The sequence below is a fragment of the Neolamprologus brichardi genome, chromosome 3 (assembly GCF_056152115.1).
Source record: "Neolamprologus brichardi isolate AB-2024 chromosome 3, ASM5615211v1, whole genome shotgun sequence".
Lineage (NCBI taxonomy): Eukaryota > Metazoa > Chordata > Actinopteri > Cichliformes > Cichlidae > Neolamprologus > Neolamprologus brichardi.
The window spans coordinates 35957412-35976050 of record NC_142106.1 but is presented as its reverse complement, the minus strand read 5'-3'; the positions used below and the strand labels follow the sequence as shown (position 1 = coordinate 35976050).

At 44.7% G+C, this 18639-nt stretch overlaps 1 protein-coding gene across 3 annotated transcripts; it reads right to left on the bottom strand.

Moving 5' to 3' along the window:
- Positions 1 to 759: 759 nt before the first annotated feature.
- plscr3b (phospholipid scramblase 3b) lies at positions 760 to 18430 on the bottom strand. Of its 3 annotated transcripts, none has more exons than XM_006807712.3 (8): positions 18148 to 18430; positions 17467 to 17623; positions 11231 to 11505; positions 10428 to 10470; positions 10018 to 10238; positions 7746 to 7907; positions 3231 to 3392; positions 760 to 3137 (listed from the first exon to the last, which is right to left on the bottom strand). In XM_006807712.3, exons 2-8 carry the CDS (start codon positions 17477 to 17479, stop codon positions 3078 to 3080), a joined length of 936 nt encoding a protein of 311 aa, XP_006807775.2. In that variant the 5' UTR covers positions 17480 to 17623; positions 18148 to 18430; the 3' UTR covers positions 760 to 3077. The 3 variants fall into 3 exon arrangements, with proteins under 3 accessions (XP_006807775.2, XP_006807774.2, XP_006807776.2); XM_006807711.2 differs by having other exon boundaries at positions 17467 to 17556; positions 18148 to 18429; XM_006807713.3 differs by lacking the exons at positions 17467 to 17623; positions 18148 to 18430 and adding an exon at positions 11858 to 12535.
- Between the last annotated feature and the right edge of the window lie 209 nt (positions 18431 to 18639).

Below are 18639 nucleotides of genomic sequence, written 5' to 3'. Positions count from 1 at the left end.
GTGGGCGAAAACAAAACTGACTAATATTCTTGAAACAGCTTAGAAGAAAGATGACATGATGTGGTTTTAAATAGCACATCTTTTGTACGTAGGTTTGCTGTTTTAATACATTTGTACATATTGTAGTAGAAACTTTGTTAAATAAAACTGATCTCTGGTGGCCTGAACACAGGATCTCAGCTCTGTGGCTCTTTAGTTCTCCAAGAGAGGCTCTGACCTTTGTCCTACTGCCTGCTAAGATTGACCCTGTGTACACCGACACGCTACAACTGGTTTAAATATTTGCACAGCAATAGCAGGTAAAATATTAGGTGATCATGTATGAAAACAAACTCCAAAGCCATGCCTCAGTGTTCCTGAGGGATGGATGGACATGTGCAGACATGTTCTGAAATACTATACATGAACATCTCACATGCTCCCAGGAGATGGAGCACTAAGATTTGGTATCTAACCCAGTAGCACTGCTGTTGTCTTCCACTCATGCTTCTGAACAAGGGTATGGATATAAATAACTTTCTGTTAATAGGTAATTAGTACAGAAAGTTCAGACTGAAGTGAGGATGCCATTCAACAGTTAAAAAAATAAAATTGGCTAAAGCACGATTTGAATGGAGCTCATTTTGAGGCGGAGCATGAGGGACTAGATTTCCCCTACTAAACCAAAGCTCATTTTCTCCAAGTGCAACCAGATGGTCCACATTTAGGCTGACAACAGAGCACCTTCCCCAGATTTTCCTGCAGAAAAACAAGAGACGATTGTGCTTTTAATAAAGGTTTATCATTGCATTTGTTTATTTGAGAAATATATCGTTGCTTGTATATGTAAAAATGTCCAATCACAAGAAAAGTGTTACAAAACATTTTTGATAAAAAACACAGGAGACATGTTGCAGCCCCACCCAGCTGCACATATATGATAGAAAAGAAAGCCTCCAGAGGAACAGTAAACGGTGAGTGCGCAACTTAAATCAACTGTACGTGCTTTGGTTAGTACTGGCCACTCAACATATACATATATTTATACATGCACATACAATACATTTGGTTGGTGATGGCAAACAGCTAGCTGGATTTGAAAGCACTTGTGGCAACCAGGTCTCACGCTGGAGGCGTGCCCAGAACAAGAGTGATTATTAAACACAGAAGTGCAACATTAACCTCTCATCTATCAAACACTGTAGAGCGAAGCAACCAAATAAAAAAAACAAGTCAATTGATTCAGTTAAGATTCTGGTCTCCTCTCTATTTCTCTGTACCAGCAGTCATAACTGCACCAACTCTTTCCAGGGACTTAGGAACTACACAGTGTTTCATGCAAGCTTTGCCTGTGGGGTTTTCCAACCAGTCTGAGGCCAGATCAATGCTCACTAACCTCAACATCTGTTTTTAAATTTTTCCCTCAGCCTGCATTTTCTCTCTCCCCTATGTCATTACGCAGTCACATGTTCAAACACAGTGGTATGTGAAGGAAACTGGATGGTGAGGTGTCACCAGTGTCAAAGGCAACCACCAAACTCCATAAAGGGAGCACAGGATCATTTAGAGTCAAGCCTGTGCAACAGCTTTGCATCATGCACCGTGGCTGAAGACATGTTGCTGAATACAAAGAGTGAACTTTGGTAAAAACGTGTGATTCACAACTTCACACCAATAAAGGCAACGCATTCCTAAACAAGTGACAGCGGCTAACTCGTTCAGACTTTTTTGTAAGGCAGTCAACTAACTGCACAATTAGGACAAGCCAGGTACTGTCTGTACGTAGGCACAGTAGAGCTTTGGGCTAAATGCTAAAACCTCAGCAGTGGCACATGTTAACAACAGGTTGTTTAGTAGTTAAGATGCTTGCCATTTCAACCACCTAAGTTAGCATGTCTACATGCTAGTACGATGTCACTTCCTTATGTGGGCTAAATGCTAACAGCCAGTTTACTGTGGCTAAATGTTTCCCATAAGCTTTAGTTAATGACAAAAAGACTTAGGGTGATGCACCTCCTGGCTGTAGTTAGCATTTAGCCCAAATTGAGCTTAAAGATAAACTATTTACATGGATGATAAAATAATGTCAAGCAGGTTTAATAATTAGCATATCGGCATATTATACTTCAGTGTATTTACACGCTAACATTTGCACATGATGCTACCCTGAGCTAAACAACCAGAGCGGGATTCCTGTGGCTAACGTTAAGTTTTCTATATGGCTTCTGATAAGTGACAAAAAGATTAAAAGCTGTGCTAGTGGCTCTGTGTAGTGGAACTCTGGCCCACAAGTGGTTAGCGCCAAATACTTATGCTAAGATATTCACAGTGACATTGATATAATGAAGCCAAGGCAGGTTTGAGGCTTACCATGTCAAGCATCATATCTTAGTGCGTTTTGCATGCCAACACTTGCTGATTAACACTAAATACAGTCTACAGTGGAGGCTCAAAGGAATGTAATAGGTTGGTAGAGCATACACCAAAGTAATAAACAAAAGCCAACTTTTAAATTAAAAAAAAAATATCTGTACACAGATTATGATGATCATCATATCAAAGCAATGGACTGACAGATCGACTCTGCCACCATTTAACTGGATAAATGAAGGCAAAGCAATGAATACATCTTCTACAAAACAGTATTGTACTTCTACTAGATATGCTGTTATATCTTTATAAAGCTCGAGCAAGCACATAAAATTACTAACAATAAAAGACAAACTGATGGTGACAAAAAAGAAGAAAGAAATTAAATGTGAACACAAGTGCAGCAAAAACACATTCAAAAGGATGCGTGTCCACACCTGTTTCCAAGTTTAACTTTGGTAGCGTGAATTGTTTGCTATGAATACAGTGATGTGCTTAAAAAGAGGTGAAACATCTACAGACTGTACAGAAACACTGAAAACTTCAGTCTTTGACTTTTGAGAGATTCAAACTTTTAAATCTAATCAAGAGTTTATTCACTCACAATGAGATGTATGTGTATATAAATGGATTATGGGACTGGTAACAAATGAACAAAAAAAATTACAAATGTTACATAACAGGAAAACATCATCATAGGCCGCTCCCCACGGTTCCTCTTTCCTCTGTTATGAAAACACACTGCTGCGCTGGTTGGCCTCTCCGACTTTCTCAAAGAACATGAAATCCTGCAAAGCAACGTCAAAAGTAATGAATTATTTTATTCAGCAACACACCACATATTTCAAAATCAACTACGTTCTTCTAGATTGGGGACTTACAATGAGAAAGCAGGCGCCCATCAGCACAGCTTTCATCTTCACGTCCAAGTCCAGCGGGAACTGGATGCCAAAATTATCTGTGTCAGTGAATACTTCCTTCAAAAGGCCGCTCCACTGCTTGCTGATGCGACCAATGGGTGTGCCACCATCTTTCCCCTTCAGCTGCAAAACAATAACAATACCAGCGTTTGTCACAAGTTGTTAATCCTGTCGCACACACTTTCTTTAAACAATGGAAACAACATCAGCCTTGCTGCTGATTTGTTTAAAATTTTCTTGCCTTCTTGCTGAGAAATAAAAGCTTAACATGCACTTATCAGGAGATAAAACAGCTTTTTTGGTTCTATATGAAAGGTAACACAATCCGACCACCAGCAGCACTAAGGATCATTCACTTGGTGTCAAATTAATGGGAAAAATTAGAGTCATGGAAGGGTTGGAAAAGTATTTCTCCAGTTTTATCATAGAAGCTTATCAATGATAATGTGATATTTATTATTGGTGGCATTTTGTCCTTTCATGAGAGGTGCTTGTTGGAGAAAATAGTGACAAGCAAGTTCACCAAGACACAAGAAGATTACGTAATAAAGAAAATCTCAAAATTGTATCTCCGTGAATCGCAACCTTATCGTGGTGGAGGGGTTTGTGTGTCCCAGGGATCCCAGGGGCTATGTTGTCTGGGGGCTTTTGCCCCCTGGTAGGGTCTCCCATGGCAAATTGGTCCTGGGTGAGGGACCAGACAAAGAGCGATTCAGAAGACCCCTATGAAAAAAAACACAGAGGGAACAGTTTACCCTGCCCGGGATAGGGTTACCGGGGCCCCGCCCTGGAGCCAGGCCCGGGGAGGGTGCCCGAGGGCGAGCGTCTGGTGGCCGGGCCTTAGTCCATGGGGCCCGGCCGGGCACAGCCCGAAGAGGAGACATGGGCCCATCCTCCCGCAGGCCCACCACCCGCAGGAGGCGCCATAGGGGTCGGGTGCATTGTGTGCCGGGTGGCGGCCAGGAGCGGAGGCCCTGGCGGACTGACCCCCGGCTGCCAAGACTGGCAATAGGGACATGGAATGTCACCTCTCTGGTGGGGAAGGAGCCTGAGTTAGTGCGTGAGGTTGAGAGGTACCGGCTAGATATAGTCGGGCTCACCTCTACGCACGGCTTGGGCTCTGGAACCAGTCTCCTGGAGAGGGGCTGGACTCTGTCTCAGTCTGGAGTTGCCCCTGGTGAGAGGCGGCGGGCTGGGGTGGGTATTTTAATATCCCCTCGGCTTGCTGCCGGTACGTTGGGGTTTTTCCCGGTGGACGAGAGGGTTTGTTCCCTGCGCCTTAGGGTCGGGGAACGGGTCCTGACTGTCATCTGCGCTTATGCGCCGAGTGGCAGTTTGGAGTACCCAGCCTTCTTAGAGTCCCTGGGGGGGGTGCTGGAAGGTGCTCCACCTGGAGACTCTGTTGTCCTGCTGGGAGACTTCAATGCTCACGTGGGTAACGACAGCGAGACCTGGAGGGCGTGATTGGGAGGAACGGCCTCCCTGATCTGAACCCGAGCGGTGCTTTGTTATTGGACTTCTGTGCTAATCACAGTTTGGCCATAACGAACACCTTGTTCGAACATAAGAGTGTCCATAAGTGCACGTGGCACCAGGACGCTCTAGGCCGTAGGTCGATGATCGATTTTGTAATCGTATCACCAGACCTGCGACCATATGTTCTGGACACTCAGGTAAAGAGAGGGGCTGAGCTGTCAACTGATCACCACCTGGTGGTGAGTTGGATCAGGTGGCGGGGGAGGACGCTGGACAGACCTGGTGCACCTAAACGTGTAGTGAGGGTGTGCTGGGAACGACTAGCAGAGGCCCGAGTCCGCGAGATCTTCAACGCACACCTCCGGCAGAGCTTCAACAGCATTCTGAGGGAGGCGGGGGACATTGAGTCCGAATGGACCATGTTCAGCGCCTCCATTGCCGAAGCTGCTGCATTGAGCTGCGGCCGCAAGGTGGTTGGTGCCTGCCGTGGTGGTAATCCCCGAACCAAATGGTGGACACCAGAGGTGAAGGGAGCCACCAGGCTGAAGAAGGAGTCCTATCGGGCTTGGTTAGCCTGTGGGACTCCGGAGGCAGCCGACAGGTATCGACAGGCCAAGCGGAATGCGGCTCGGGCAGTGGCTGAAGCAAAAACTCGGGTGTGGGAGGAGTTCGGAGAGGCCATGGAAAAAGACTTTCGGACTGCCTCGAAGAGGTTCTGGCAAACCGTCAGGCGTCTCAGGAGGGGAAAGCGGTGCTCTACCTGCACTGTGTATAGTGCTGGCGGAGCGCTGCTGACGTCGACTGAGAAAATTGTCAGGCGGTGGAAGGAATACTTCGAGGACCTCCTTAATCCCACTGACGCGTCTTCCAAGGAGGAAGCAGAGTCTGGGGATGAGGGGAATGACCCACCAATTTCTGGGGGCGAGGTCACTGAGGCAGTTAAACAACTCCTTGGTGGCAGAGCCCCTGGTGTTGATGAGGTCCGCCCCAAGTTCCTGAAGGCTCTGGACGTTGTAGGGCTGTCCTGGCTGACACGCCTCTGCAATGTTGCGTGGAGATCAGGGGCAGTACCCGTGGATTGGCAGACCGGGGTGGTGGTCCCCATCTTTAAGAAGGGGGACCGGAGGGTGTGTTCCAACTACAGGGGGATCACACTCCTCAGCCTCCCCGGGAAAGTCTATGCCAGGGTGCTGGAAAGGAGAGTTCGTCCGTTAGTCGAACCTCTGATGCAGGAGGAACAATGCGGTTTTCGTCCTGGTCGCGGAACACTGGACCAGCTCTTCATCCTCTCGAGGATACTTGAGGGTGCATGGGAGTTTGCCCAACCAGTCTACATGTGTTTTGTGGACTTGGAGAAGGCATTCGACCGTGTCCCTCGGGGTGTCCTGTGGGAGGTGTTGCGGGAGTATGGGGTGTCTGGCCCATTGCTACGGGCCATTCGATCCCTATACAACCGTTGCAAGAGCTTGGTTCGCATTGCCGGCAATAAGTCGGACTCGTTCCCGGTGGGTGATGGGCTCCGCCAGGGCTGCCCTTTGTCACCGGTTCTGTTCATAATTTGTATGAACAGGATTTCTAGGCGCAGCCAAGTGGCGGAGGGCTTTCGCTTTGGTGGCCTCAGGATCTCATCTCTGATCTTTGCGGATGATGTGGTTCTGTTGGCTTCATCGGGTGAGGGCCTCCAGCTCGCACTGGAGCGGTTCGCAGCCGAGTGTGACGCAGCGGGAATGAGGATCAGCACCTCCAAATCTGAGGCCATGGTTCTCAGCCGGAAAAGGGTGGAGTGCCCACTCCGGGTCGGGGATGAGGTCCTGCCCCAAGTGGAGGAGTTCAAGTATCTCGGGGTCTTGTTCGCGAGTGATGGGAGAAGGGAGCCGGAGATCGACAGACGGATTGGGGCTGCAGCTGCAGTAATGCAGACGCTGCACCGGTCCGTCGTGGTGAAGAGGGAGCTGAGTGTAAAAGCGAAGCTCTCAATTTACCGGTCGATCTACGTCCCTACCCTCACCTATGGCCACGAGCTGTGGGTAGTGACCGAAAGGACGAGATCGCGGATACAAGCGGCGGAAATGAGCTTCCTCCGAAGGGTGGCTGGCATCTCCCTTAGAGATAGGGTGAGAAGTTCGGCCATCCGGGAGGGGCTCAGAGTAGAGCCGCTGCTGCTCCACATCGAAAGGAGCCAGCTGAGGTGGTTTGGGCATCTGGTAAGGATGCCCCCTGGGCGCCTCCTGGGTGAGGTGTTCCAGGCATGTCTCACCGGGAGGAGGCCCCGGGGCAGACCCAGGACACGCTGGAGAGATTATATCTCTCGGCTGGCCTGGGAACGCCTTGGTGTTCCCCCGGATGAGCTGGAGGAGGTGGCTGGGGAGAGGGAGGTCTGGGCCTCTTTGCTTAGGCTGCTGCCCCCGCGACCCGGCCCCGGATAAAGCGGATGAAGATGGATGGATGGATGGATGGATGGATCAAGCACAATCTTTGTGCAAACGGATGACAAAAATCAGGCTCTGCTGCAATCCTGGCAGATTAGCTGACCTGATCTGCTTTTTAAGCTGCTTTAGCCTGCCTACAATTGCATTTCCCCTGCATGCCTCCTGCGTCTAATCACAACTACTTGCAGCCAGTAGTTGTATCATGTCAATTCTCAAGTAATGTGTGCAGGATGTCATGTGGGAAACCAGGAAGTGAGACTAATAGGAAGATTAAATTTTTTCATTGCACAGGCTGGATAGTAGCCTGACTTCGAGGTGTACCTTCATATTTTATGGACAGATAAGAGTTGTATCAATTTTCACTAAACTCTACAATAAAGTGAATAGAAAGTGTTTTCCAAAACTCTCAACTATTCCTTTGACTTAATGAAAATCATCATCAACATCTCTGTGACTGTTACCAATCCTGTTTAGATTATCTGAGTGGATCTGTAGCAAATCACTGTTGGCTGATGGATGAAATTTACTCAGAGTTCAGTTTCTCCCACAAACAACGACCCTCTGAGCTCACCTCAAAGTTGACATCTCCACAGCAGTTGCAGGCAAAGCAGGGCCCCTCCAGTCTCATGAGTGTCTCCTTGTTTGCTCCCTGGATGGAAAACTTTGGCAGGAAAGGGTGCCAGTCCTGTTTGACGTACCCTATGGTGGTCCCCGGTGGAGCCTGGACCTCCATCTGTCGGTCACATAGTTAGTTAGACACATAGTAGCTCTCCACAAAATTAGAAAGCTATTTCACAGAGCTTGGTTTGCCCTCTTCCCTGGACACTGACAGCTATAAATAAAACGTCACGCGGTGTCACGCTGGACAGCAGGAATGATAAGTGAGGCTGACTGCTTGATTGTTAAACCATGTAAACAAAGGGAATGCATCTCACATGGTTCCTGTCTGGGCAGTAAACCGAGAGCTGCAGTATGATTGGATATCTTCTTAGATTCGTGCCATTGGGTACGTTCTGTAGACAGACCGCTAATGATGTGATTACACAGGGGCAAAGAGAAGAAGGTCTCAGTGGATGGATGGCAAAGGATCAGGGAGTCTAGGAGATAGTTTGGACAGACAAAAGGGCCATTCATGGTCTTAACAAAACCCTGCCTGAGCAGAGTGGCACACAAAGGCACTGAAACACCGGTCAGCAGCAACCACTCGGCAACAGTAACTCAAGACAAAGAGAGGAAAGGCAAAGGTATGAACCACTGGCACTGTGAGGCTGCATGTTGTTATGAAGAACGAAGAACTGATAGGCCTCTGTATTTTACATGAGAAAAGACTAACAATTATTTATTACTTTAAACACAGGACTAAGGTTTTCTTCCAGTCTGGCTGTAAGTAGCAGTATCAAATGTCAGTTACATGCACTATAACATGCACTAGACTATGGTGAATTCAAATGTCTTGGGGGCCAGAATTGTCCTGGCAAAGACTCAGATCTGACCCTCTGGACAGCTTTTGAAAATGTGAAGGATGACATAATGGACTTGGCTTTTCCTGCTGATACTGACTCTACCCTGGCCATGCCAGAACCTTGTGATTTAAATCTAAGCTGTAAATGTGTTAGAGATGTGTTGATAAGTAGCTTTTTTACATGTTATTTGCATCTGAGCCACAAGAGCAGGGAGCTCGTGCTTTAAAACAAAGTTAATTTAACATCCTCTCTAAGAGAAGCCAACGCCAAAGCGAGTCTGTCCACACAGTCTCCCCGTGTTGAATTCAAGACCTTTAATAAGCATATTTACAGCATGGTACCAAACAGTATCAGCCTTTATGTATTGCATCCCCATTCATAACATCGTCGTCTTAAATAACTGATAAATAACCATCTGATACCAGATGTTCTGAGGGAAATTCAAGAAATTAAACTGCCTGCATCTGTTCCACAGTGCATTGATTGCTCACTGGAAGCCTCCTTTTAACTGCTTACACTGTGCACTCTGTACATTTCACCATAAAACTCAAACTTGCATAAAAAGCAAATACCAGTGTCCTTGTCAAACTGACTCCAATTTCACATCAATGATCACTAATGATACAGGCAGGGTCTGCAGCTCCAATCGACTGTCAATGCAGAGAACATTAATCTGCATGCAGTTGGTTCCAGGACAGAGCACACTGATAACTCAGAGCAGTTTCTTTGGTCACCTGGACCAATCAGCAGTAAATTAGCCCACTTCCCACACAAAAAACTATTTTAAATCCAGCAGGGTTAAGAGAGGTAGAGGAATAAATCAGACTTGTATAGCAGGTCCACTAAAAACATTCCTGAAGACTAGAAGTAAATCCTGAACAGGAGATGAGCTGTCGTAAGTGTAAGTGTTACAAAATAAACTACAGAGCTCGCGTTTCTCTTAAAATCTTCCAATATTTTCTGTAATTTCTACATTACATTAAAAAAAATTCATTGCCCCTTATAAAACTGTAATGTCTTGATTTATTTGTCTTTATCTGATCTAACTTTTGTATCTATCTTTATTTAATCCAAAAAAAAGTGATTAGGTATGTCTTAACATAAACTACAAACAGAGTGCTACAGAAAGTAAAGAGTTTATTCTTCCCTATCAGAGTCTCTTCAGATATTTACTATATCTAACATTAACCAGCACATCTAGATCAAATACAATAATCCAGATATGATGGATGAGTACTCAGATTTCACACCGAAAATGCTTTTGACCGGGAACAATATTGGTCTAGGTGTGGTAAATGAATGCAATATGACTCCATTAACCTCTTTCAACACTAGCCAAGTCACTTCTACTCAAACACAGAAACATTAAAGTGGACAGACCTCTTGCAAGCAGCAGGGACACCAGCAGGAGACGCAGCGGAAAGGCCTGATGAGACGAATGACCTCCCTATCCATGTTGTCCTTTATTTTCATGTCGAAGCTGCGCAGAGAGCCACAACAGTTCCTGGTGCAGCAGTCATTCTTCTCTTTGGCTTTGTAGATCTTTTGACCCAGACTGTTTTTTATTTCATACTGGTTGTTTGTCTCAAAACCAATGAATGCTGGGCGTGGTTGGGAAAAGAGAAGGGAAAACAGTGAGCAATGAAGTAAAGATAAGTAAGGAATTTCAAGGGCAGATATCATTTTTCTTCCATTTGTATTCATCTTGAGAGACTTTAAACCTCACACACAGCTGCCTATGAGCTGCTGAAGGATTAAATATTTTGTGTTCAACAAGATGCGCGCCTCACCTTCCAGGAGTTCGACTTTCTGATGGATCAGGATCTGGTCAATCTAAAACCGAAGGAGAGAAAGCAAACTGAAAAAGGCAACTCTGCGGCACATCCTGCAATCTGAAAGTCTCTTCCTTCTAAAAACAATTAAAAGCACGTATGACCTCACATATTGTTTTAAAAAGGAAACTGGCTTTAGTGTCACACATCCTAGTTGAGATTAATGATCACCAAAAAGTGCAGCAAACTGCAAGTATTTCAATGGTGAGCCAACAGAACTACAAAACGCACTTTTACCCACTACAGTCTTAAACATTTGACCTTTTCTCTCACTACTTGGCATGCAACAGATCCAGGAACTGTGTCGGGTTACACACATGGCCAGCAGCTTTTCAGGTTCATACAAATTCCAAGTAAAATGGAAGGATTAATTGAGTCATCGGTCATTGTTAGAAAGTTTACTTAGAGTTCGTGACATTTAAGAAGACAGTGGAACCAATCGTAGCTCTCAAAAATCACCTGACTGCACTGACTTTTCTTTTTTTTTTTTAATCTGCCTGTCAGCTTGGATATTGTAATACTAAACATACAATGTAATGCCTGATATAACACTAACAGGAACAAATAACTAGATAGATAAAAGAAAGACATGAACAAGTGGAGCCTACAGTGAATTTTCAGAGCTCATCTTGGAAAAGCAAAATATGTTTGGCACAAGAGTGCATTCAGATCATAATTGTGACTCCAAAAGCTGCTGAACAGGACAGCGTATAAAACAAGACAACAACAAAAACTGCTGGTTTAACCTTCCTCTGCCCTACCTGTGTGAGGTACTCGAGTCCAGGTGGGACTCCAACGGGGACTGCTGGACCTCCAGGAGGTGGTGAAATCCCCCCTGGTGGGCCACCGTATTCAGGGCCTGGAGCTGTCCCTATGGGTGCTGGCTGGTACATGACCGCAGGTTGTCCTGAATAGCCCATGTTGAAGCCCAGTGCAGGGGCTTGACTGGGATCTCCATATCCAGGAGGAACTGGATACGGTGCTCCGCCGGGTTGAGACATGGGATAGGGTGGCTGGTTTGGAGCACCTGGGTAAACTGGAAGGGGGAAAAATAGACACAATCAAAACCTGTTCAGATATACCGACAGTCTGATTTGACTGAATTTGAATTCATGAGCTCGGTTGTTGCTGTACAAACTATGACAGTCAAACTTTAGAAAGTAGAGCTCAATTTTTACCATAAAACAACCAAAAAAAAAGGAAAATAAATCAAGCCGTAATGTGTAAGATAGGGCACAAAAAACTAAAAGAAACCATCAACTCTGAGTATGAATGATAATATAAATATACACACATAAAAAATGATATAAGACTCAAAAGCCTGAAGCTGCTGTTTAGGATTATAGACCAGCTGTGTTGACCACGGCTGGTCGTCTCCAGGTTCTTACCTTCCAGTCAGAGCAGAGACAGAAGCTGAGAGCAGTGACCGTCGAGTGTCTCGCTAGAAGCAGCTACTCTCTGCCGAGTGCGAGTGTGTGTGTGCGCACGCTGTGAATCATCCACCCTTTTTTTTTTTTTTTTTTAGTAGACAGGGCAGAGCTAATTGGCCGGTGATTGCAACACAACAGTAATGACCTACCTATACTGGAAAAACTGGATCCATGATATGGTGGAAACCAATTGTCAGTGTTTCCATGGTGGAAAAACTGAATATGTGATGTGAAAAGTGAGATTTGGGGATTTTTTTGGACAGGAACTGAAGATTCTTACATTAAGTGAGGATTTCAGTTAGGAAGAACGGACGCCGTCAGCACAGGGATATGTAACTTTGTCTCTCAGAGTGTTTGCATCTTATTTAAAGCAGCTGTTGCGTTAAATCAACAGAACCATAAGTGCACACTAGTCTCAAGAGGCTAGCAGCCAGCCTACTCTGTAGCTGCCCTGGAGAACGCCACGAGGGGCCATAAGACCCTACACAGGGCCAGTTGCACCTCTGTTGTGTGCTATGGGACTCACTTTCACAAGATTCATAACAATGACTAACTGGGAATTGCTTACTTTTATGAATGTTTAAAATGCTGTTATCAGATAAACTGCAAGGTCCACTGGAACACAGCTGTCCTTATGATCATATGTTATGCCAATAAAGTCAACTGAGTTGAAAGGTTTTGTAATGTCCTTGTTTATAATGCAAAAATGTGATCATTCTCACTTCATAACGACAACAACATTGGTCAAAATTATACAGCATTGACCGATCAGTCGTTGGTGTGTAAAAAGACCCATTTCCCCTTACTACTACAGTCGTGCACACACGCACGCGTATCTCGTTCCATAGTACAGACCTCATTTAAGCCCCACTGTAAAATGTGAAATGTCAGAGATAATGGAAAATCAATGCCGAATTTTATTAACCACCTTCCCTTATCCTGCTTTCAAGAATAAAGGTTAAAAAAAATGTTAATAGTTTCACTATCATTGGACTGCTGCTGCCATTCAATTTGTTTTGTAACAGACAAGATTAAAGAAAAGAAATCTGGTGTGGTGGAGAGGCAGTGGTAGTGCAAGTCTAATGCATCGTGGTGGTCGTTTATACTTGTACTGAGGATGGTTTCCTTTAGCCCTGAGAACTGTGTGTAAGCCGGATTGACCTGAAACCCCAATATCACGATATTCTGGTGTTGCTTCCTTGCTCAGTTTTCCGGTCCCTATGAGGTGGACAAAAAGATAAGTGACACTAGCTATGCAGTAAAAACTCCTGATCGAAAGAGAAAACTGAGGGTTTGCCACGTTAACATGCTTAAACGCTATGTTTCCAGAGAGGACGCGGCAGCTGAAAAAACCTCTCCCATAGCGCCTGTCTCTGTGTGTTCAGCACCACCATTGTATGTTTTGCAAGATGATGACTTTATTGACAAGAGCAGTTGTATGCCTGTGGCCCATTTGCGAAACTGAGAAGTGTTAGAGGACGTAGAATCCTTTCTGTCGCATCTGTCAGATTCCGCCCGCAAAGATATCCTTGATCTGATTGAAGCTAATTTGCTGCTTTTCTCTGACCATCCTCGGCAGACGTCTGCGCTCTTTCATGATATCGTTGTGGAAGTTGATAAGCCAATAAAACAACATGCTTATAGAGTAAATCCAACCAAGCGGATTTTAATGCAACAGGAAGTTGAATACCTGGTTAAACATGGGTTAGCTGAGCCCAGTAACAGTGCGTGGAGTTCGCCCTGTATTTTGGTGCCTAAACCAGATAACACCCCACGTTTCTGTACAGATTTCAGAAAGGTTAATGCAGTCACAAAACCTGATTCTTTTCCTCTCCCCAGAATGGAGGACTGCATTGATCGTGTCGGCTCAGCTACATACGTCACTAAATTAGACCTGTTAAAAGGGTATTGGCAAGTCCCGTTAACCCCCAGAGCTTCTGAAGTCTCCGCGTTTGTAACTCCAGATCATTTCCTCCAATACACTGTAATGCCCTTCGGGTTGCGAAACGCACCTGCAACATTTCAACGTCTGATGCAGAAGGTATTGTTTGGAGTGAAAAACTGTGAGGCATACTTGGATGACATTGTCATTTACTCTCCAATGTGGTTGGAACATCTGGAAACGCTCTCAGAGGTGTTCAGACGTTTTTGTGAATCTTCTCTCACATTAAACCTCTCTAAGTGCGAGTTTGGTAAAGCCACCATTACTTACTTGGGGAAACAGGTCGGACAGGGGCAAGTGCGCCCTGTGGCTGCGAAAGTACGGGCCATTGTTGATTTTCCTGTCCCGCAGACAAAAAGTGTCACTATGTTGGTTAATGTAAGAGCATGTAGGGGTGGACCGCCTTTTTGTTTGATCAGTTTTCTCCTGTTTTTGTTAGGCAGGGAGGAAAGTGATTGTCGTTTGAGTTAGTTCTTTTGAGTAGGTAAGTTGTGTTTATTCCTGAGATAGGCTACTTTTTGTTTGTTGTTTTGGCCTTGGGTTCACCCTGAAGGTATGATATGCTCCCTTCCTTTGTTTAACTGCACTCATTGTAAATAAATCACTGTCACAAAGTATTAAGTGTGTGACGTGCTGCTTGGGGTTGGACGGGGATGGATCACCCTTTATGTTGTGGTCTGGCCACGCCTAGACGGGCCATAACAATGGTTATCAACTTCCTCTATTAAGCTGGGCTTTCTGCCTCCCTGTGAGTGTCTCCTACACCAATCAGAGACATTATCAAATGATGATGATAAATGGTGATAATAATAAAAACCTAATGGTGAAACTCACCACTGTTATAAACATAAAAGAGTTTAAAGCTGCAGAAACTTGTTGATTTTGCGATTTAGTAAACAGAGCAGTAAAAATTAACATTTTAATTTGAGAAAATTATTGAAACACTGCATGGAGCTCTTGTTTTTTCCCCCTAACACGACAGCTACACATTTAACTAATAATAAACATTAACATCCCATAAATTAATAAAAGACATGTGGATGCATGTAAAACAGACTTAGCAACACATCAGAATCTGATCTCAAATAATTTTTATACATTTTCTGACACTGCAAAGCTCAGTGTGAGCTGCTGTAACTTTACTGTTGCGCTTCATTCCCGATCTTGCCAAGATACGGCTTTACAAGCTGCTCGTGCAAAACATAGTAGCCAGCAGAGAATCTGTATCGCATTTACAACGTGCTGTAAATAAAAGAATCAGTAAAAACGTGCCACTTCCAGCCCATTTTAAACCACAACCGAACATATAACCTGCTTCTGACCAGGTTACGTGCACAGCAAAGGTTACTATGGTAATTTAAAGTTCATTTCAGCGGCTCCCTTATTGACAAAGGGTAGCTCCACATATTTCAGTGTGACAGATTTATTTTTTTACTACACCGGGAGATGTGTGTCTCCACCTGGGATCAAAGTGGGGCTCCTCGTGTATTAATGAGACACACAGAAAACTCATTTTAAGGTCAACACAGCTTTGTAATTTCGCTTTCCAGTGTTTGCAGTCTTTTCCAATATGAGTGTTTTCTGCTTAATTTAAATATAGAAATCTATATATAAATATAAATGACAAACTGACTTTGGTTAACAGCTCTAGTTTATGATGGGACCCCCAAAAAACAAAATTTACCTTTACCAGATATTCATTTGGGGAAAGCTGTGAACTGTCCAAGGAAGAAAAGAAAAAGGAAGCTGAAGACATTTTTACTCTTAGAGAAATTATTGTTTACTTAATGGCTCACTAAATATATAAATCTATATAGAAACTTCCTGTGTTTACTACACAGGAAGCATAAACCATAAAGTCACTGCCTTAACACAAATGACGTGACGAGCCTCCTGAGTCACACCTGCTGACAGACCGTCATGTGAAAGTATGTGTGCTGTGACGTTTTCTAACAGCAGCCGGGACATAATTAAGAAAGAATTTAGAAAGAGCAAATTTAGATCAGCTTATTTTTGCTGACGAGAGCCTCCACATGCCTGTTGGGTTTCTCTCTGAATGTTATATATGAGCTGCTTTTCTGCACTGTATGTTCTTTACAGATGTGCTTTTTGATGTGAATTGCAACGAGTATACTGGTAATGGAAAAAAAAACTAAACAAAAAGGTCTATGCACATTTAAATGGAATGGCATGTCAATAAGGGGTTTTGGTCTCAAGACTGGCCAAACTGTTTTTTATTCACATCGTGCAATGGCAATGGCCTATGGTTTGTCCCCCCTAGTCTCATCTAGAAAATTTTACTTCCTCTTGTGAGTGAGCATGGACTTCTATGGAAGGGTGAAAATGCACCATGAGCTCAGCTAAGCAGATCCTCCCTCGGAGTGTCTCCACAGCACTACAAGCACAGGGCGGGGGCAGGGATGGAGAACCAGAAGCGAGAAACTACTCAGAAAAACATTCCTGAAATGATTCCTTCATCAAATTATTAATTAAATCCTGTCCAGAGAAAGACACTCAAAAACGAGGTGGACATGGCAGCTAGTACTCTGCCTGGGAAAGAGGAAGGATTCTGCCCCCCCCCCCCATGTTTACTTAATATTATGACTAATATTGGTTTACATATTCACCTAACAAGCAAAAGATCTCTGGTTCGATCCCGGGAGGATCCTTCTAGTGAAGTGACGCCATCACTGATGCAGATTCTGTCCCTGCTCCATTTATGCTCCCCTCACTGCTTTACCACCTATGTGCAGGTCAGGCTCAGTCACCAGTGAGGAATACATGTAAACTATAAAATGATGTTTTCAATCAGTTTGTACTTGATATTTCCACTCAGCAGTAAGGATAAATACAAAGTTGACAACGTTTTGTGTTGTTTTCCCCCCTCCTGTCTCGGCATTAGAATTGTTGTCTGAAGGCCAAAAAATTCCAAAAAGATTTACTTTCATGAGTGGAGCACTACTTTCTTTTGAGTCGTTACAACCACAACGAACAAGACCGGGTGACTGGGAAAGCCCATTTAGTCACGAGTCTGCTGGCAAAGGCTGATGAATGTAATAAAGCCTTGTGGACTACAATTAAGACAGAAAACAACCTCTTGTGCCATTTGTGTGTAATGAAAGTTAAAAAAGGAAGTTAGACAGTGTGAAGCTAGAGGTCTGCCTTCGCTCAACATCGCTCTCTTTACTTCACATTAAAAAAAAACAAAACAGAAAAAAGTGTGGGTGCATCCACTGCCCTGGCATACACAAACAATAGCACCTTTCACCTTTTCCACTCAGTGAGAGAAGTCTGCTGGGCCAAAGACTCTGACGTGTTTACAAAAAAGTATTCCTGGAATTTCTTGGGGAAGAAAAATAAAAACATCCCCCACCTTCAGGAGTCTACTGTGGGCTGGACAGTGTGCTCATTATTCAGGCTGTTGGGTTTAGTGGAAAGCTAACGGGGCAAGCGTGAGAAAACTTTTAGCATTTTACAAAGCGTGACGTAATGGAAACAAAGTGTTAAAGCTATTAAAGTACGCCACACCGCTCACGTTTTTAAAACCCTCTTACGCCTTCATATTTTCGTCCAAAGAAAAAAATGAAAACAAAAGTCAGCATAAATGTGAAATCTAGGCACTTACCAGGAGCAGACATGGTGCAGAGCTTTTCTGGGCGGAGGAAGAAAAATAAGGTCACACTTCCCGACGCAATCCCACGGTTTCTATGGGAAACTGAAAGGATAAAGGGAAGAAGAGGGGAAAAAAAGGGGAGGGGTGGGTGTAATAGAAACCAGCAGGACTGGAGGAGGGTGCGCAGAGAGCGACAATAACACAAACGTGAATTTTTAACTTGAATCGGTCATGCGTTCAAGGCGAGCGACTCGAAGTTGAGTGCAAATGTGCCCTAGGTGGCATCCCGACACAAAGCTTCACGGATAATATCCAGACACAGCCCAGAGGTCCAAAACAATCCTGACAATGTTGGGTTCAAAGTCGTGGCCTTTTTGTCCGTGATGCACAGTATCTCAGACCTAAATCATAAAAATAAAAGGAGTGGGTGTGCCCCGTGTCAGCCCAAAACTGGCAGCTAACTGCCACTAAATGTCAGCAATTTTTGCCCCTTTAGACGCCATTAAAGTTCCCACTCATGTTCCCATGAGAGCTCATTAAAGAGAAAACACCTACAGCTTCTTAAAGTAAAGGTCGCGAGCATCTCCTGCCTCGTGAGCAGTCTTTACGTCGTAGTAAAAGACAGAAGAAGAAAAAAACACTCGAGCTAAAATATGATGAGGAACAGCCCACACTCACACAAAAATATCTCACCTCAGTGGCTGTTTTCCCTGAAGTTCCAGCGACAAGAAATGGAAAGAAAGTGGTGGGAAAGCAGAAGCTTGCTGTGCTCTTCCTTTAACCTGTTAGCTGCAGCTGTGCTGTACGCCTCCCTCCGCTTCTTTTGAGTCTCCTCCCCCTTTCCGGGATTTTACGTGGGCTAAGGCTTTGGTGGGTCATTGAGATGAGGGCTTTTGTGCCTGGGCGGGAAGAGGAGACTGGCGTCACCAGGGACGTCTAAACTTGTTATCGCTCGCTGCAGATGCGGGAGGAAGACGAGAAGGAGCGGTGCGATCTGTGAAACACTGGGGCAGCTCCGACCACCAGGGGGCGCCAAAATGCCAGAAATCACAGCCACCTTCTCCGGCTCCTCCTCCTCAGGAAACCCAGACACTACAGTAAATACACACAGAGTTGCCATCTTAAAGGTCTCTACATTGTTATCTTAGATACAGATATAATGAGAGTTATGTTGGACTGATGTAT